This window comes from Sycon ciliatum, chromosome 13 (genome assembly GCF_964019385.1).
Source record: "Sycon ciliatum chromosome 13, ocSycCili1.1, whole genome shotgun sequence".
NCBI classification, from domain to species: Eukaryota; Metazoa; Porifera; class Calcarea; order Leucosolenida; family Sycettidae; genus Sycon; species Sycon ciliatum.
Window position 1 is genome coordinate 17,207,757 of NC_088655.1, and position 21,006 is coordinate 17,228,762.

Consider the following 21,006-nt stretch of genomic DNA (forward strand, 5'->3'; position numbering starts at 1 on the left):
AAAGGACCAAGGAACTGCAAGTTACTCTATACTGTCCACTAACACCACCAGTTACTAAACAATCCTTCTCTCATAATATTATATTCGTACTTAACAGGAACTGGGAAGGCAGAATTGCCTGTGCTCTAAACGTATTCAAGTAAAGGAAACAAACAAAGAAACAAACAGTCAGCTCATGCGATAACATTGCACGACACTGACCGAAGGTACTAACGTTCCACAACTAACTGGTTAGTGGACAGTATAGCGTAACTTGTAGTTCCTTGGTCCTTTCTCTTTTGTATAAATCAATTCTTGGCTCTCCATCCGTGTCTCTGATTGGTTCATGTATTCTACAAAACTTCACACCTTGCTACTCTGCTCATTGTACACTGTGTTAATTGCGAAGTATGTTTCTGCCATATTTTCTCCACAAATGTAATATTCTCTTCAATCCCAAGGCAAACATCAGCATCAAGGGTCAAGGCCAAGGCAGAAATTACCTTGTCCTCGACACTCATCCAGGAGATCAAGGGCAACCAGTCACTTACGAATAGCCTGCGCCTGTATCTACTTCAAAATGTGAACAGTAGCAGAAGTCAGCCATTGATGATGCAAACGACTTCACTGAACGTCGTCAGCTTTGGTAGGTTCACATTCTGGAAATCTCTTTCGAAGTCATGGCTAATGAAATACGACCCTTGGGGCAAAGACAGCAGCCCGTTTACAATATCCGATACGTAATGTGGTATCCAAAACCCCATCCAGGGGCCACATGAGCCCCGGGGCTGCTTGCGGTACAGAGCTCGGATTTCTTTGACCTGAACTGTAGATGGACAGAGAGAGCAAGATGATAATTTTTTAAAGGTGCTAATTTTCTTGAACGGATGACACAGTCGCATGCACTAAGGGCGCGTTCGAATTGTCTTCATCAACTGTTCAAACAAATTTTATAAAGTGATTAGTTGAAGTGTCCCATTAGAACGATTTCTATTATTTTTAGAGCTTTTAAGTGGAATTGTCATGGTGATGATGGCGTTCGATCAGATCGACCATCTCCACGTAGTCTATTATATTAATTATTCATATCTTTTTGCATCTTTCCCTCGAGTAGGTCTATTGTTATTAAGCAATTGTCTGTTATAGTCACCACTATAAATAAAAATCCAATCCAAAAAATTAAAATCCACGTACTATGTGACGTAGCTATTCCAAACTCTTCGACACTAATCCACCTTCCCATCGGATGAGTTTCGAGGAGTTTCGAGGAGCTTCGTTTTTCTAAAGAGGCCAATAAGGCCACCTCTTCAGAAGAACGAAACTTCTTGAAAAGTCAAAGAGTGATTGTTAGTGGAATCTTAGATTTTGGTTTCGGATAGTAAACCTGAGCCTAGGTACCTTGATGGGAAATTGGAAAATATTTTAGAGTCTGTAACGTTTGTGTGTGTCCAACGTCAAAACACTCCATGCACGAATTGCACTCAACAGCTCCAGACAATGTTGGACAAAAGCAAACTTTTCAGAATGCACTTCAAAGAAAGTGTGCCCTCGCTGGTCGTCTAAAGTGTCTGGGTTCTTTAGTTTATTTGGTGTGTCACTCCGAACATTCAACCCGCACACTGCAGCCTATCTGTATCCGTACTTATTTCCCTGTGTTCTACATAGATACCTGCCCCGAGGAATTAATGACAGGTTTTCAGGGCACTCTACTCTGGCCAGAGACTTTTGGTGGCACTAGTGCTTTGCTCGACTGCCCTGTCGCTCTGGACGATCGCAAGGTGGAGTTTGCAACGCGCGACTGTGTGGCTCATTCCCTTCCCGACTCTGCAGGAGGAACTATTCCCAGGTGGAGCAGTCCCAACACCACAACATGCCCATCTCCTTTGACCAAGGAACTGCACAAGCTATCCAAGGTACAGCATCACTAGGCATCCTTGGATTATCCCAGACTCTTACTTGTTCAGTTGTAGTGCTTGTGAGGCTATATGACCCTTTCTACACCTGAATGTTGGATGGTCGCTGCTTGGATGACCACTACACCATAGATTGGTTATAGAGCATGGCTGGCTATAAGCTAGGGTCTGTGGTTCGAGTCCTGGTCGCGACAGTCCATATTCTCTTCAGACGTTTCCCAGTTACAACTTTCCCTCAAAGAAATGTATTGTGTTTCAGACTCTTTCATGATTGTACGTCACACAACCCTACCTATGAAATAAGAATGAGAACGAAGAAGAACAGAGCATGACAACTAATGGTAGGCGTGACACAAGATGGCTGTGCCAGTGGAATTGACTTGTTGTCATCAACAAGTTAAGGTGCTTTCAGGGTTCTGTTTCCCCAGCCAATTTCTTTAGCTAGGTGTCTTAATCTAATGTTCAAGGCTTATGAAAATTGCATAACCTCTTTTTTACCGTACTGTGGTTTGTAGCTTGATTTTAACAAAATTGACCTAGCAGAATTGGTGGACAGCACGACATTGATAGCCAACGTGACCCAGGATAGCACATTCCTGTCGGAAGATGACGTGGACTTTGCTGCTACTACACTCCTGAACCTGGTGACAGTAACGAGTGGAGATCAAAGACTGAATGCAACTGTCGAAATACAGGTAATGGTGACTTTCATACCTCTATAAGCTCCAACTATTTACTTCAACAGATAAAACTGGAAACGGATGAATGCAGGAATCATGACAGCTGACGGTACATAGTGGCAAAGCCACATAACACGAGTATACTGTACATTATAGTACAAATCTACTTATGTAGTATCCCTGCCCGACCACTATACTACAGTCGAGAACCTTGTAGTCGAAAACTAAACAACATGTCATGTGTTTTTAGGACTGTTTTATGACATGTATATTCCTTTTTCCTATTCTGCAATTGTACGCATGTGTTCACCTCATTTGCCTCGCTCGTTCCTCATTTCTTTAGTTCATTTGGATTATGCAAAGACTAGCCAAGCTTGCTTGGTGATTTCAACGCGGACAAGCGTATTATAATAATAAGCAACAAAGAATCTCTTTCCAAAAAATCCTGAACAAGCACCACGAAAACAAGCATTTTGGAGACAGCGGTTTCAATATAGCTACAAGTACAAGGAAGACTAATATTATTAATCATCGTATAACCTTTTACACGTACAGACAGCATGACAGCAAATCTGTGTTAGATTTGCTGTATTTGCACACTATCACTCCACCATTGCACTTGCGCAGAGCAAACATTAACAATAGGCTTCTCAGTATAAATGCTGACTCACACGTTCAGTGCTAAACTTCGTGATTTCATAGTGCACTCAAATACCTCTACTTTCGTCAACTACCAGTTCATTTGGAGGCTGGGACTTTTAAAAGCGGAAGTGGAAATCGCCTTATTCTTTCGGTAGATATCTCCTTTAAAGCACAGAATCAGTATTTCATCATGTGGTCATTTGCGGTGCACTTTTTTTCACTCTCAAGAAGACTGTTGCCAACTCAGCTTGATGGAAGGCTGTGCTCAGCTTTGAAATTGTGAAGTGTCTTCAATTCCGCAAAAGAGTTTTCTCATTGGTTTTTAGTAGCCATGTTTTGTACCAACAAGAAATATACTTTGCTGTAAATCATTCATCGCCTGTTGTGTGCACTTAGGTTGCTGATGCCGTCCTGAAGTCCGTGGACAATATTCTGAATGTTCCTGCCGAGAAGATCGAAGCAGTATCGGCATCAAAGTAAGATGGCAGTCGTTGATGAGCAGGTTTTGTTCAGTGTGAGGAGGTTGAGCAATGGTGATATGTCATCAGTGTTGTCTTCTAGTTTCAGTGGGTAGTATGACTCATATTCTGCGACTCCCCTCCCCCGCCTCCACACACACACGCGTGACTTCATGAAACCAGTGCAACCCCGTCACTGACACATATCGTTAATAGCAAATTTCATAGCCGTGAAATATACTAACAAGGTCATAGTAGCCATACATCTTCATTCTCCAAACAGTCTCTGGGCTACACCAATCACTAAAAGAAAAAGAGTCAGCTTAAATTATTCCAAAAAATAATAATATTCGAAGTTTCGGGCAAGGCCCTTCTTCAGGATCTGAAGATGGGCCTTGCCCGAAAATTCGAATGATTTAAGTTAACTCTTTTTCTTTTAGTGATTGGTGTAGCCCACAGACCGTTTGGAGAATGAAGATGTATGGGTATAGTGGATGGCTACAGTGGAGTCTTCGCATTTTGAGAAAAGATCATAGTAGGTGGCAACTAACCACGCAAAGACACACATCCAGTCAAATTATGCACTTGTCGTAAAATATCCGAACGTTTTCGGTCCTTTCTCATCAAGTATTGTACAGGGATTGGCTCGGGTTTGAATAACTAAAACTTATATAGCGTAACGATAATGAGATACCAACACTCGTGACAATGGGGAAAATTATCAAGTTCAGAACAAAACAAATCTCGAAGGAAAGTATTACTAGAGACAAAAACATAGTGAGCAAATTAAGTCTCATTGTTAACCGTTCGGCGAGGAGTAACACCAAACTATTGTAGCGACAGCACATTTTCTTTCTGTACACAAAGTTAAGTAACGTATATACAAAGCTTCTAACACAGGCAAATGCAACGCCTTGTCACGATTGTTGGTACCTCATAATCTTTTTGCGCTATAATTATAAGTTTTAGTCTTTCCAGCTTGAGCCATTCCCTGGACAATCCTTGATGAGAAGGGACCGAAAACGTTCGTATACTTTATGACAATTACCTTACTGGATGGGTGTGTTTTCGTGGATACTTGCGACCTAATACTTACCTTCGCTTTTTAAGTAGTATCAGCCTCAAACCTCTTTCAAAAAAACATTATTACGTTGTTTTATTCCAATTTACCGTCTTTTGCACCTGTGTATTTGGCAGAATTGCACACTCAATGGAGAAGTTGGTGACTAGTTTGAACGTCGAGGATGGCACCACCTTACAGCGAGTCACTGACAATGTTGGATTTGCAATTTCCTGTCCGCTAAACCTGACAACACAAGGATTTCGCACAGCAGAAGAAAATGGGACTGAAACCTTCCTTGTGGGGACACCAGCAAAGCCAGCTCTGGGTATGTGGCATGAATAGTAATGTTAGAAGCATGCAACGCTCAGCTGTTGAGCCAATAATAAATGTTGTGGTTAAAACAGGAAAGGGACATATGGAGGCATGCATGATTTGTTTCGGGTATGCATACTGATACTTTCCCCATTTTGTTTCTGTGTGCTTTGCGCATGTGCGTTGGACTTTGCCAGGGAGTATTTATATGCACGTGCCGTCGTGTGTCTTCGGGGCTGTGGGGCTTTTGTAAACTGAGCCTAGCATGTGTAGGCCGAGGCTGGAAATGATTGTATATTTGCTGTTGATCAAAGATAAGAATACTTCCAAAACTGACCTGGTGAACCTGATGAGCTCGTTTTTAATGTAGCATTGATGCTTTTTGATGGGCGAACTATTGTAAATGCGTTTCAATCATTTTGTGCGGCCAAGAGCCTGTTAGTTGAAGGGGGAATAGATGCGCATACGAAGCTAATTATTGCTACCGATTGGAAAAATGTTGTCACCTGATGAATGATGGACATTGTGTTTGAGAAGGCCCACTGACTGACACACCAGCTTGTTTGTGATGTTTATGAGGATACAATGGCCATCATCGTCGAACAGTCCTGGGATATGCTAGTCCTCATTGGCATTTTCGGGAAACCTAGAGATAATCCGTTTTAAAAGACCTCAGTGATACGACAGTTTAGAAAGAGGTCCTGCTGCCCACTGTCATTGCTAAATCAGAAAACATGGCTAGATCACGTGTTGTGCTTCGCGACTGCCTTTCTTCAGAAAATGACTTGGACGTGGCAATCGACATTCCCTCTCAGGCATTGCTTTTGGCCAAAGAAAGCAAGGAGGGAGTAGGAAATGACATGACAGCCTGCTCTCTGACCCAATCCCAGTTCATTCTCTATCAGACTTCCAGCCTCTTCCAAGACAGCAGTATAGGCGATAACACATCCATCGGATCACTGATCATTTCCGCTCAGGCGGGTGACTCTCCGCTAGAGAACCTCAGCCAGCCTGTTCTCATGTCGTTCAACGTGTCCAAGGCAAAGACCGGTGGTGAATATGAATACAATTTGACCTGTGCATTCTGGGACTTCAGTTTGGGTAAGTGCAGCAGGCAAAGCGACGAGTGCGGGAAGTGGCAGAATGTTTATTGGGAATGATTCATGTTTATGTCGGGTCACGTTTTGCTATTATTGTGTTTTTACAGTACTGCATGCTTTCTTTTCTTATACAGGTATTACCAGAATTTGAAAACTAAAATTTAATGCATCCTTCTCCCGAGACCATTTCCCCCTGAATGTAGTCCCTAAATTCACAACCAATCCATTTGACCGGTGAAATCAAATCCATTTTTGCCGACAAAGATGGTATGAAAAAATGTTCTTGCAGATTCAACGAAAACCATGGGATTTATGTTTTGCTTCCTATGTGAGCCCTTGCACCTTTCCTGCTGACTTGACTTGGCAAGAAGTCAAATTGGGGCGAAGAAAGAGTAGATCTACATGGAAGCGCAGAGTGTCACGGATGTATTCTCTATCTCAATGTATTACTTCAACCACTTCGTTCTTTCCTCTATTACTCTTAGCATACGGTGAAGGTGGCTGGAGCGGTGAGGGATGTGATCTGCTCAATGCGTCCGGAGACCATGCCGTCTGCCAGTGCAATCATCTGACAAGCTTTGCTGTTTTGGTGGTAAGGATAGCACTGTCATGAGAGTTTTATTAGTAGATGCATGTGACTGGTATTGCAGGCAGTGTCGGTAAGTGTATGCAGAGGTACAATAAGAACTGTGTGGATCAGTAGTATGAAGATTGCCATCTGGAATGAAGCTATAAGTTACAACAAACCAGAAGCGTGTCACTATGTGTCTCGTATGGAGAGCTGCATGTATGTAACTAGGACCAACTACAAGACAATGGGGAAATGGATCTGATGAAACCTTTCCGCTAGTTACAAAGAGACATTGATCACAATCTCGTCATTTTGAGGGGCCAATAATACTGTCATTTCAAATGTAATAACTTCAGACGCTCTTCCTAGTGATTTCCAAGTCCCCAACAAGCCATTAGAATCGCAAGCAGGGATGGTTGCGTGTGCCAGTAAGTGCCCTGGTAGCACCTCATGGAGCTAGTGGTGCTAGAGGTCGTGCTAAGGGTCGTGCTAGGGGTCGCGCGTAAAGAGTTTTAAAACCATTATCTCTTATTGTGGCGGGTGAATTTCATCTAAAACATCCATGGTTCTAGTGAGACTCGGCTGGAAGCCAAGTGTTCCGCATCCGTAGGAACGCCACCTCCAGGATCAAGGCGCTGATGCAGCTATTAAACGGTGGGAGGCGAGAAGATCAGACCCACCACAAAGTGGTCGACATCTAATCCCTTGGTAAATCATCGCTTCGTTTAAAACTACTTGACAGACAGAAAATATAAAGTGACGATGCATATCATCCCTTCGTTTAAAACTACTTGACTGACAGAAATATAAAGTGACGATGTAGGCAGAGCGCAATGAGGCACTGTATAGTCAGAATCGTTTGTATCCGTTTTCGTTCGTGAATTGCGATGGCAGACCGTTTGCACCTGCAAACGTTTGCAATTGGAGTCAATTTGATGATTGACTCGAGCCAACAGTTTCGATTTTCGCGCCCACCTATTTTCCCTTTTGCACACCCATCGCGAAAATGCCGAACGTTTCATGATCGCAAGAAAACAGGTTTCTGGGTTTCCGATATCTCGAAGTTCGCTGGTTTGAGTCCTGGTAACCTGGTATTGGAAAGTAAAGTATAGTCAAACTTTTCCCCTTCTCCATTCCTGAAACGAATATTGATGGTATTACTGCGCTTTGGGTCATGTGATGTTGTCTGATCACGGTGCAGTCTCGACGGGCACTGCATTCCCCTCTGCCACCCAGCAGCACAGCTGAGCGGAGCCTCAGCATCATATCGTACATTGGCTGTGGATTGTCCATGATAGGTCTGCTTGGGACCATAGTCGTAATTTTACGACTCAAGTAAGTCTTGCACCGATTCCTCTAGCACTGCTCCGAATGTAGTATATTGATGAAAAATGCGACATGTTTATGACAGTTATTATTCAACAGCAACACTGCACATAGTACCTGCTGTAGCAAGCTGCCTACATCAGGTAACAACCGAAGTTACAAGATGAGTACCTCCAACGATCTGCACAGAAGAAATGGGGTTTGGAAATTGGCTATAAATTTCAATGCTACGACTATAGGCAGCAGTCAGACAATCATCTGCTGGAAATCAACTAATTTTCGCTGGTGATTTAATTTCGCTGATTCCGCCGCTTTGTGTCAACCAGCCAAAGTAAATCGCAGGCCAAAGTTTGTCCCAGAGGCAAATTAATTTTTTTTTACAATGCAACACAATTATTGTGGAAAGGTCACAACAATAAGAGACAAGATCAAAAGGAAAGCTTTACAATAATAATAATTGTGGAAGAGAAAAGGACATATGGATACGAGTTAAGAGTAACTCTCCATCACTGTAACATGATACTATATACAGTCAGAAAGTGCAATAACTAGGCACAAAACTGACAGAGTACTGAAACATTCGACGTCCTGACACCTAGCTTCAACACATCTCCGTAGCGCTAACCGACAGCCTTCCAACTTGGAAGGTTCAAGGTTATGGAAAAGACCAAAGAGGGGAAGGCAAGCGCAACGAAAACGAGCAAAAGCTACAGTCCCAACGGAACAAAGAATGTCGATTGTTACTGGACGATGACGAGACCAGTACGATATCTGACAAAGCGGTCTAACTACAATTCGAAGCAGCAAAGCAGCACACCACCCAACTTGGGTGGGTCATAAATATCAAAGATAAGTAAAGAAAGGGAAGCTTTGCGAAAACGAATTGTACAAGCCGAAAGCCAAACTCCTGCAGTACTCCTCATGCATGACATTGTGATGGACTAGTTGACTACAAAACAAGTTGTTTCACACGACGTACGTTTCGCCGTATGGTTCGTGACGGCTCATCAGGTGTGCAATTTGAAACTCGGATGTTGAGCCATAAATAAATGTGGAAGAGAAAAGGACATATGGATACGTGTTAAGAGTAACTCTCCATCACTGTAACATGATACTATATACAGTCAGAAAGTGCAATAACTAGGCACAAAACTGACAGAGTACTGAAACATTCGACGTCCTGACACCTAGCTTCAACACATCTCCGTAGCGCTAACCGACAGCCTTCCAACTTGGAAGGTTCAAGGTTATGGAAAAGACCAAAGAGGGGAAGGCAAGCGCAACGAAAACGAGCAAAAGCTACAGTCCCAACGGAACAAAGAATGTCGATTGTTACTGGACGATGACGAGACCAGTACGATATCTGACAAAGCGGTCTAACTACAATAGTTAGACCGCTTTGTCAGATATCGTACTGGTCTCGTCATCGTCCAGTAACAATCGACATTCTTTGTTCCGTTGGGACTGTAGCTTTTGCTCGTTTTCGTTGCGCTTGCCTTCCCCTCTTTGGTCTTTTCCATAACCTTGAACCTTCCAAGTTGGAAGGCTGTCGGTTAGCGCTACGGAGATGTGTTGAAGCTAGGTGTCAGGACGTCGAATGTTTCAGTACTCTGTCAGTTTTGTGCCTAGTTATTGCACTTTCTGACTGTATATAGTATCATGTTACAGTGATGGAGAGTTACTCTTAACTCGTATCCATATGTCCTTTTCTCTTCCACATTTATTTATGGCTCAACATCCGAGTTTCAAATAATAATAATAATAATAATAAAACGTAGCCTGTAAAATGTAAAAAGTCACTGAGTACTGTTTAATTCACTATCCATGTCCAGTATTTATAATAAAATGATCTGCTGCAATTTATAGATTCTTACATGCAAGCAACCTGGGCCTCAGCAACAACCAGCTCAGCAGACTCCGGATGCCGAACCGATCGCTCACGGAAAAGACCCCGTGAACCCCGCAAACACATGATGCATGATCGCAACAGAGCAAATGAGAGACGGCATCTGATGTAAGATATTACGTGGGAGTACTGCTCCTTCCTCCTTTCCGCTCTCAATAACGTGATTCGGCGATAGAGTGATGTCGCAGCTCTTCCCATGCCACCACTTGCCGACAGCACAACAGGCATGAACGTCGCATGCTCCACCTCTCTCACTCTCTCTTCATAACATCGTCCCTTTTCTTTTTCATGGCGCCGATAGACAGTGGTGCGCGGTGCAGATCGATTTGAGCGTGCATGAGGATTAACGAGAGAGCTTGGAAGCTCAGGGCCCTACGCTATGCTTTTATGCTTTTTTGCCTAGCTCATCGTACAAGTTATAAGAACTGATGGAAATTTCTTTTTCCGTTGATTGGCCACATCACTGTATTGCAAAAACGTTTCAATCGGTTTGAATATTATGAGGTAGACAAAAGTATTTGCAGAATTTATTGCGGATTTTTATTTCTCTAATAATCATCTACTTTTGGTTTGCTCCCTCTTTTCTTTTTATCTCATTATACTGTAAATCAACAAATTTTGGCCGATGAGAAATTCACTATAGTCAGCCTCTTGTTTTTCAATGGTAACATAATCTGTGTGGAATATACTTGCTTCACTTTTGGAATATTTGTGGTGTGCTTGTATTGTTAGCAAGATGAATTCGCTAGAGTGAAGCAATCATACCTTTACAACAATCTTTGCATTCTACACAATCAGGGTTATGAAGCTGAAACCTGGATTATGTATTCTTTTCTGTTGTGTTTCATGTGGTGTTCTTGTGTTCTTTCATCCAACGCAGGAAACTTCGCTCCCGCAACCACCAAAAGCTGATGTTTGGACTCTGCATCACTCTCTTCCTCGCACTGTTGCTGTTTGTGTCGGCAGTAGCACCGGCCGCTTGGAGCAAGGGCTTGTGTCAGGCTGTGGCTTTAGTTCTCCATGCACTCCTGCTGATGGCGTTCATGTGGATGTCAGCAGATGCAACTCTTCTCTACACCCAGCTGGTGATTGTCTTCGGCGGACAAGCTGCAACTCTGCTCCGCAACCTATTGATTCTGATTTTCTGTAAGGTCAAGAACTGTCTGGCACGCTATGCGTATGGCATGCCATAGCAGAAGTAGAAAGGTTAACATGAGTATCGCAGATCTCTATGAGCTCGATGCTTTCATGTGATTTGTTTTACATCTGGCACCATTTATCATTTTACAACCTGGAATGGCCAGGGGTGCTTGGCCAAGGGGTGTATACAGGAGAGGTTGTGTCGATGAATAGACTGCATCTGAAGTAAGTCTTGTCAATGCCTTAGAGGAATCTGGTTTGCTTGGGTATGGATGGCTGATACCATTATCTAAGGCTATTATAGAGAACGGGGGGGGGGGGAAGAGAGGCGGGAAGTTTCAATTGTTGATCTTCTACGTATTATACGACGTTGAAAATGTGCATCCATTGAAGTTGATATGACACTGTCAACTTAGCACAGATTATTCCACTTGTTTCCCTATGTGTAGCTGTACCGGTGTTAGTGGTGCTGGTGACAGCTGCATCTACACACATGACGGCGTATGGTAACGAAAACTTGTGAGTTATGGTTTGTAGGAATATGACTGTTTTTGTGTCCTGTTTTCTAGATATGCGCATGATCAATGATTTCACAGACGTTTGCATGAGACCAAGTCAATTGTACCCAAGAAGGGAAAGAAGGTCTTCTGCAGAATCGATTATTCCCAAATTGAATTCTTCTTTTCCTGCCTGTATCTCCTTCCTAATATCACCCCTTTGCACTTCAAAAAATAAGTGCAACAGCTAAAACCATCTGCTTAAAAAAGCATTGCCCTTGTTGCCTTCCAGTCAACTGGCTTGCCTTGTTCCTTTCAGTAATTACAAATTCAATCGTTTTTTGAGAGTCAATATCTATAATGACCAAAATATTATATCACTGGACATGGCCAAATTTCCGATTTTGCTCCAAGTTGGCTCCTTTTATGATAAGTGTTATTCCTAGGCGGACCTCATTCACCCACTGTGAAAGTTTGTTCCGGAAACGCTGCGTTCCTTAAAAAAGGTTTTCCGCATCCGTCGTGGGAACGCCACCACCCTCTAGGATCAAAGGCGCAGATGCAGCGCCTAAACGGTGGGAGGTGAGTAGATCAGACGCAACACCAAGTGGTAAAAGACCGAAATCCCATTAGCTGCATCCATGTTACCCTCGTGCCAGGCCACAAGTTCCCAAAAACTGTGGGTCGCAGCACGGCTGGAAAAATTCCTTCCGCTTCCGAGCAGGACTTGAATCTGGTACCCTCGGTTTCTCAATCATGGTCTTAGACCATCCCAATATGCCTGCCTGCATGCGTTCCTTAGATATGCCTAAAAAAAAAATCGGAAAGTTATCGCTCTCGAGCAACTTCAAACAAGATCCATCAGCAAGGACTGCAACAGCAGCGCAAGATGGCCCAGAGGGTTCTGGAGTACTGGGCAGCTAGTGCACGTGAGTTTCACATGTGCGTCGATGTCTTGTCGTACAAGTAGAAAATTACGACGTGGCAGTTTTGTACTCGAGGATTTCAGGTTCGCATTCCAGCTGGAAAATGAAAAATCTAAAAAGGAGGCTCTCTTTGAGGCACAGCCGTGGCCCCCCGGTACCTACAAAATGCACGATGTAACCACGCATAAATCGAACGTAGGTGGGCTCATTGCAAACTGAGAGAAATGCAGATTTTTTGATGGGAGGGTGCCACACGCATAATAATAATATAAATTATGGCACTCGTCTCTGGACTAAACCATCATTGTGGGCGAACAAGGCCACCCCTAGAATAAAAGGAGTCAACCTTGAACAAAATCCGAAATTTTGCCAAATCCAGTGATATTGTGTGGTTACAGCCTTTGATTCTTATAAGGCAGTATCTGACTCCGGTATAGAAGTATACTCATCCTTTTGTACTAAGGATATAGCTTAGGAGTGTGGTCACCGAACTCTACAAATATTTGCTATTGTGGCACTACTGTGCTGGTGAAACATAGATTATATGACCCACTGTTTAAGCACCAAGTGGCATGTGCTGTTGCCATCTTGCTCTCTTTGTCCTGTACAGCTGTTGGATATCGAATGACGCAGCATTCTACGGTGCTTTCATAGCTCCGATGACACTAACGCTCATCTACAATGCCGTCGTTCTCTTCGCAGTTATCAGATCACTGAAGAAACGCTCGCAAAACGTGAAGACAGCTCGCCGAAAGCAAGAGACGTCCGGGAAACTCTACCTGCTTCGCATCACCGTGTCTCTATCCTTGATGCTAGGTCTTACTTGGGTGTTTGGAGTGCTGACTGTGGTCGTTGATCATATCTCTGTGCAGTATATCTTCGCCATCCTGAACACACTGCAGGGTTTGTTTATCTTTGTGCACACAGTTCGCTCGAAAGATGTGCGAAAGGAATGGAGCGAGAGCATGTCAAGAAAGTCGGGACGCGACGGAAGCACGATGTTCTCCAGCTCGTTCAGATTCCAAGGTACACTCCAGCGCATTGCAGATTTCGGAGACAGCACCCTTGGCAAGGTTCGCAGCGTATACCGCTCCGGTTTTGGCAGGCAGGAACCCCAGTACGGGAGTGGAGCGCCGACGCTAGGCACTACGTCGTTCAAAGGCTCCACACTAGAGTCGTGCACCATGCATGAGAGCTCAGCAGACACCAGCGCTGTCATTCCGAATACAATTTTGGACCACTCCATGTCGTTTATGGCTGATAACACACCTGCGGCTGTCTGTGCACCCTTGGAGTCGAATCCTGTACACCAGACTGAGGACTCAGCCACCACATCTTTCTCATTAAACGAAAATCAGAAAAAAGGATGAGGTTGATGATGAACAGACCAAACTAGCGGAGGAGTGAATCTTCGTCCTGGGTACAGAGTTGTGATCCTGCAGTGATAATGCTGCATTGAGTTTTGCGTCTACCCTGATTTAATTGTAGTCGGATGGCCGACTTCAGGCACATCGTTATGAGTCACGTGATTCGCAATATCAGTTGGGTTATTAATTTTATGCTTTTGCTTGATTTGTTTGATTCCGGTCACATTATTGATACACCAATTTCCTAATAATGATACGTGAACACGTCTTGCATTGGGGTAGCGGTGATGACTTCCGCATAATCTGAAGCAATGGTGCAGCCCGTGAACTCCAGTTCCATTCGTGATGGAGTAGACTATCACATCCGCATAACTGTTCAAATTGCCACATTGTGTTCATCTATGACCATTGAATCTGTGCATCTGATACCCTTGTCAGCTTTATACCTGTACGATTGTGTGTCGTTGTGTTTTCATTTTTTAATAATCTGGCTCAGGAATATTCTGGTGTTTGCTTCTTTGATTCCTTATTTTTATAGCACCTGACCCACACAGGAATTCAATTTTAATCGCAATTGTTAATTGCAAGGCAACCAAATGACGTTTTTACAATCATGTATGCTACCAGCCAGTGCATGCGCAGCGCGTTTCTAATTGACATCTTTCTTGCTTACACCCATTACTCATAAATTATACATGACTCGGGAATTGTGTGTTGTATCGCTGAAGTCGCACCAACCTCTTCTTTACATTGGACATGAGTGTGGTACAGATGCGCTCACTGAAATCCGACCCGAAGTGCAAAGCTGACGCCCACCAGTTCCGATTACATCATTGCATGCGTACATGTGTAGGCCCAGCCGCATTCGTTCCACTTCCAGGGCGTCAAGGGCCGTGGAAGTTGAGGGCGCCAGGATTGCACGTTGGGTCGGATTACATTGAGCGCAACTGTAGTTAACCTTCTGGATTAGAGTGTTTTCATCACTGGTCCAGTAATCGCCTGGCGGACAGTACACGTTCGTAACGAACTTGTGAATTTCACTGCGCAAAACATGCGAGCATGCATGTACAGTGGACAGGTACTTTGGTGTGCAATGCTAACGCCAAGTCGCCTAAAATAGACCAGGAAATTTGTTGCTGGCTGCACATGAGCACCTTTGAACTGAGTGGCTGACTACAACGTCCAGTTAAGAATTTGACCACTTTGGGCAGCTTTCCATGCGAATGGTGTTGTTAGATGGAAGCGATGCGCTTTTGAAAAAAACGAACAATACCATGCCATTCTCTACATCAGTAAAGGCGCTAGCGCAGGCTATACCTGGAGCTCATTCACTCGTGAAACTTCACAGCAGGACAGTTTGATATCAGTGAGAATGTCGAGCCTGTAGGAAATATAACCAGCATATGAAGTTCGTTAGTTGCGGAGCTACACTGTACTAGTCGGGTGCTTACATGCGTGCCTGGGTGTTGGCTAGCTTATCCCTTTATGTACCGCGCATCTAATGTATGCGTAGGGTACTCCTCGTCAATGATGGACCTAATAGGGTAAAATCTAGTCGCATATTGTAGGTGCAAGTTATGTTTTTCTGAATGTATAGTAATGAATGGGTCCATTTATCAACGTACTGTAATCTAGCATGCAGCTATTAGTAGAGGGCATACACGGAATACCCAATTATGAGCCAATTGTGCGTAATTCTGACAATTGAGATCGCTACCTTTGAAATAAAGTATAGACGTATCAGGGACGGCCATTGGGACGCACAGTGACAAAAGGATACCACAGGCACTTGTTGCATGCATGAACAGCAACAGAAGGGGCGGAAAACGGATGTATCGTCTAATTACCAGACGCAAACAATTGCGTCAAATATTCAAATTATTGCAATTATTTCAGATTTGAGATATGCAGTTTTTGCTGATCTACTCACGTCGAGCGAGGATTGGTGATTGAGAAGACAAGAAATAGTTACTAGGGGATGACCTCCGCCTGCCGTGGTGATTTTATGCCATCGCTGCCCTCCCTCTCGCTGCTACTTGGTGAGCGAATGCTGTGATGGCTTCAGCGATGAAAATTGGCAGTTTCGATTCAGATCCTGAGGAGATATCGCTGCTTCAGCTCTCTCCAGGTGTCTACCACGACTAGAGGATGTCGACATTAGCTGCAGAAGGCTATATCTCTATTAGCAGCAGCGTGACGGAACGAAAACACGATCGAAATTGGCAAAATATATCGCTGAGCGTAGAAACGTGGCCACAGTTGGCCGTAGTCTGACTCGCCTGTTAGGACCACTGCTCGCATGAAGACCATGTTTTTGTCTAGGGTACTACTGCTATTCTGCTAGTTAGCGCGCTGCTGGTGTCAGGCAATGAGTGTCTGTTCAGGGTCATCATACTACATTCTTTGCAGCAGAAACACATGGTTCCTGCTGGGTGTCACCTCGGAGCTTGCCATGCGTGAGACAGTTTAAAAGTCTCAGAACTTCAGCTTAGAAAGTTTGCCTCGTTTACATGATGTTCTTATCCCTTTCGTGACATTGTCTCACAACATAACACACTTACTTCGAAGTACTTCTAAAAGGTAGGTACACATGATTTTTGAGTTTGTTATTCGGTTGCATCAGTGATCGTGAAGTATAAAAAACGTCATTTATTGAGTATTCAGTACTTGCGTGGTTCTCCCAAATTATATGTTAGGACCCTCTCATAAGCCGTTTCACAAAGGCGGCTGGCCGCTGGTATGTCAAGTAATAGTACTGTTAGTTCTGAGCACTAAGTGGGGTAGCTGAAATCGTCGTTCATTTGCCTGTTTGACTGAACTATTAGCGATCTTGTCCTTTTGACATTGAGCGTAGCCATGGAATACTTAGGGATCTCTTACTCGATCAGCGGAATGATCACCCAAGTGCGGAATAGGTGACGCCGTCTTAGACTTTGCGGCACACAAATGTAAGAGATGGTTTCCTGAATAGGAGTTCCTTGGCACAGAACAATGCCTGAATCATTGACGACAGGCTCCCGTTCCGACTAGAGTTCCAAAATTTACTGCTCTGAATCAGCACGGCGAAACTTGTGGAGAGATGTTGGTACTTTTCGAGAAGCATGTAGTTCAGGAGTAGCGTCTGGGACACCGACACTCCCGATCCGACACAGTGAATGCACATGTACGAGTCTGAGTATCAGCGGAATAGAGACAGGCTGGTAAAGGTAGACAAGCATTATGAGAAGAAATGCAACATAGGGTGTTTCAGAGAGCCTGAGCAGCGATTCAATGTTAGATGGCCGCGGACCCGTCTTGGATACATTTACTTTGGAGAGGAGCAAAACTGGCGACAAGCGGTCTTGTCCAAAGCAGTAAGGTGCTTGCCCTTTTCAAAGTTCCAGGCTTGGCGAAATTGACTTGCGACGCATCCGCCACGTCAGCATTGGACCCTAGCGTCCCGCCTCAGATGGAATTGCGAAGATCACATATTTTCCGAAACTGACATCAGTAAATTGGACCCTTTGGTTGCCGACATATCACTCGGTCTGATTGGACAGTATTAGGCTTCCTAGACTAAGAAATGAACGGAAGGCAAAGCTGAGCGAGCGTTGGCTTTTCCCAGAACCAGGCAATGCGCTGTTATTGTGCAAGACAAGAACGATAAGTCCATAGCCTGTCTCAGTATAAGGCTGCTCAATCGAACAATCTCTCCTCATTTACTGGCTCATCAGCTGCCAGAGCATTCGCATATCCCCTTGGAGTCGTACGGGAAGCCAGGAACTCCCGATAATCGCAGTTCGGGCAGGGAAGGCAGGAGCGCAACGCCAGGGATGGCAGCCATGTTTCAAGCCCTTGGGACTGTCCTGCTGATTGTGCTCCTTGCAATATCACTATCCACTGCAGGTAGGTACTGTTTGAATAGGAAGATAAGGAGAATCATAGCGGCGAGATCGAGAGATCGAGAGATAGAGAGATAGAGATAGAGGGAGAGAGATAGAGAGATAGAGAGATAGATAGATAGAGATAGAGAGAGAGAGATAGAGAGATAGAGAGATAGAGAGAGAGAGAGAGGTAGATGGAGATAGATAGATAGATAGAGAGAGAGAGAGAAAGAGAAAGGGTGCAGACAGGCAGGTGGATATAATTGAAAAGAAAAGAGACCTCTTCTAGCATGATATTTTGAACTTGATTTGGCTTAGCCTCTACGTTTCGACCCAGTACAGTTCCATTCCACTGGAACGGTTGGTGATTTTTTTGGGCGAGGATTAGCACCGATCACTGGGCAGTATTCACTTGAAGCGGCTTAAGATCACGTTGTGTTTTAATGTATGTTCGACAATATATTTAAATTACTATCTATCAGAGTGTAAATTGAATGGACGGACCACAGTGAAGTTGTTTCCACATTACATCTGATTGTTCGTGTTCACGGAGTTCCAGAACACGTGTGTGGATTGACTGTACATGTACCCGGCAGAACCATTGTCAAACAGTTGCTACGAACATTGTGAGGAATGCATGCGACGTCCAATGGGCACACTAGTGCTGCATCCCATTCCAGATGAAAGTGTCAATAGGGTGGATGACACTGAACAGTGTCAACGATTTTTAAACACCAATAAAATCAAATGGTTTGTCGGGAAGTAAGACGACACTGAACAGTTCTGCGTCAACGATTTTCGAAATCCGACAAAATCAAATGGTTTGGCCGGAAATAAGATGACACAAAACCGCAATCTGTTAGGTCGCCGAGTAATGTTTTATGGAATGGCATCGCGAATCTGCTCCAACTGCTCAAGGCCACACCTAGCCACTAGACGTGGACAGCAGGTTACCCGTTGTTTGACAGACAGCATATTGCATTTACTTCCTCCGTATACAAAAACTTCGTGACCTTTTTTTGAAAGCTACGCACAGCTCTGGAATTGTTCCGTTTGACTCGGAATAACACTTGTGGCATTGTCTAACCTGTTTACAAGCTATATACAAAGAAAAAAGAAACTCAGACGAATGAGATTGAGTTTGTTCACAGTCTTGGTCGCGCATGTCATTGTCACCTGACGACGCCGACTCCGCATCGCCAACAGTCGCTGCTTCCGCTCGCATTTCGTTCATATTCTTGTCACCTGCAGTGATGATCCGACGCTGGACTTTGGCTACGTCCTCTTCATCTCTAGAGCTGTGTACGACCCGGTGTCGACTATATTCAGTTGTTCCAACCCGCGACCTCCATTATGCCGTGAAACGAGTCGTACAAGCACATCAACACGCTTCGCATTTTCTCGCCAGGATAATCCTCCCAAGCATTCTACTATGGCTTCGAGGAGGTCCCTGCGATTCCCCTTGGCGACAAAGGAGACGTCTGACTGGAGACAGGCGAAGAAAGCCAGGCCATCGACATTCTGATCCTGAGTCTGCACTGGTTGCACGACGACTGAAATGTTTCATCTTGCTGTGGGAGCGAAACAAATCATTCTATATTCTCACGCTGCGTAGATCTATGGGGCTGCGCACTGCATGTACGAGCCTGGCCAGTTTCAGGGCAGTGAGTGCCGCGTGACTCCGTGTTCCAGCCACGAGCTACACTTCGTCACTGTGTCAGTTTCGAGCAAGTAAGTGTTAGTTTTTTTCATTTGACTCTTGAGTTTCTGTCGGCAACGTCCTCACACGCATGGCGTCCGTGGAGAATTTGTTCGGGATCAACCAAACTAACCTCGACATGGACGTGGTTTGTCGATGACAGCCTTTGGCGCCGTTCGTTGAACAGGTTCTTGCTCAAAAACACCGTTCAAAAAAGTCACGAAGTTTTGTATACGGAGGAAGTAGGTAAAATGGAAAACGGAAATAATTGAAATGGTTCACGTCAGAATCAGTGAAGTCGATTACAACTTTCTTGCCTCCATGTACAGATAGTGGTGGCGGTGAAGGATCGCAATTAGCTCGTAAGTAAAGGATTTAATTTAACTTTCGTCCAGGGGCTCCGCTGGTGGGAGGGGGTGACCAAAGCCCTGAGGGATTTTCAAATGGTGCCTAAGGACAGAAAACAGTCAGACACTGCAACGAACGTATTCAAGAGAGTGAGAGGAGGTGAGGATGGGGGGGGGTGGACTAGATATAGCAAGCTTCAAGAAACTGCACAGAGAGTTAGGCATTGTGAATGTATTTCGTTCCAGCCCTGGTGACAGCTGATGTGTTCTTCAGATGTTTTCCTTTTCCATTTCCTCAGCTTATGACTTATTTTCAGGGACTCTTCCCGCTGATGATGGTCATGAAGCCCGAAATGTCGAGACGATACTTCTAATGGATTTGTCTGAACTGCAGTGCTCTCTTGAGTGTAGCCTAGGCAGGTTGGGTGCAAACTTATGACTAGTTTTATTAAAATGTAATCATGGCGAATTATGCCGCATCTGCGCCTTTGATCCTAGAGGGTGGTGGTGTTCCCACAGCGGATGCTGAAAACTCAGCTTCCAGCGGAGTCTCACGCGAAACATGAAATGTATTTTTATTTATGGCGACTTAGTGATGATGGCACAAGAGCGTTGAAGATTCCCGTCTCACATCCCTTGATGCTGTAGCCAGATACCAAAAGCACGCGCTGCATACTAGCTACCTTGGGCCCAAGTACAATGCATGGGAGCTGCACCAGGCCAGGAAAGTCGAACATCACCAACTCTGGCCGAGCTGGACAAATCTGTAATGGTATTATGCAGTAGCTGCATATACACACAGAGAACCTTTTAAGGTCATGAACATGTCAGACTCAACTGAAGAAGGACACATTATTGTTGTATTGTTTTGAATAGAAAAAGTGACTGAGGAATGTCTGAAGGGAACCCACAATTGTTCTAAACATGCTACTTGCGAATACAACTACTCGCCCAACAACTACTCCTGCAGGTGCGATCGGGAACAAGGTGAGATCTTGTCGCTGACCATTTTAGCTATCTAAGCGCATCGTAAGCGACGCAATAACCATAATTTTAATTTTATGAATCTATGTATATGTATTACTTGATAGCCGCCAATATGCTCTCCCAGTGTCTAAAGAATTGATGGATTCCCTTCCCCGGGGCGAAGAGCCCAGCATGAATTAAAATCCTCAATCGCTCTATTCCAATATATGCCGCGTCAAAAGTATCAAGTC

The 21,006-nt window shown here is 44.3% G+C and overlaps 1 protein-coding gene across 1 annotated transcript in view; it reads left to right on the forward strand.

Annotated features, from left to right (window-relative positions):
* The window catches only part of LOC135829047 (uncharacterized), a 33,905-nt gene extending 19,333 nt beyond the window's left edge, over positions 1–14,572 (forward strand). Inside the window, exons 12-22 of the mRNA XM_065341453.1 lie at positions 441–625; positions 1,645–1,892; positions 2,408–2,587; positions 3,611–3,690; positions 4,870–5,060; positions 5,825–6,148; positions 6,633–6,739; positions 7,920–8,053; positions 10,831–11,096; positions 11,540–11,609; positions 13,124–14,572. Coding sequence (XP_065197525.1) covers positions 441–625; positions 1,645–1,892; positions 2,408–2,587; positions 3,611–3,690; positions 4,870–5,060; positions 5,825–6,148; positions 6,633–6,739; positions 7,920–8,053; positions 10,831–11,096; positions 11,540–11,609; positions 13,124–13,883 — 2,545 coding nt within the window. The 3' untranslated portion in view covers positions 13,884–14,572. The remainder of the gene's footprint in view (positions 1–440; positions 626–1,644; positions 1,893–2,407; positions 2,588–3,610; positions 3,691–4,869; positions 5,061–5,824; positions 6,149–6,632; positions 6,740–7,919; positions 8,054–10,830; positions 11,097–11,539; positions 11,610–13,123) is intronic.
* Positions 14,573–21,006: the final 6,434 nt, after the last annotated feature.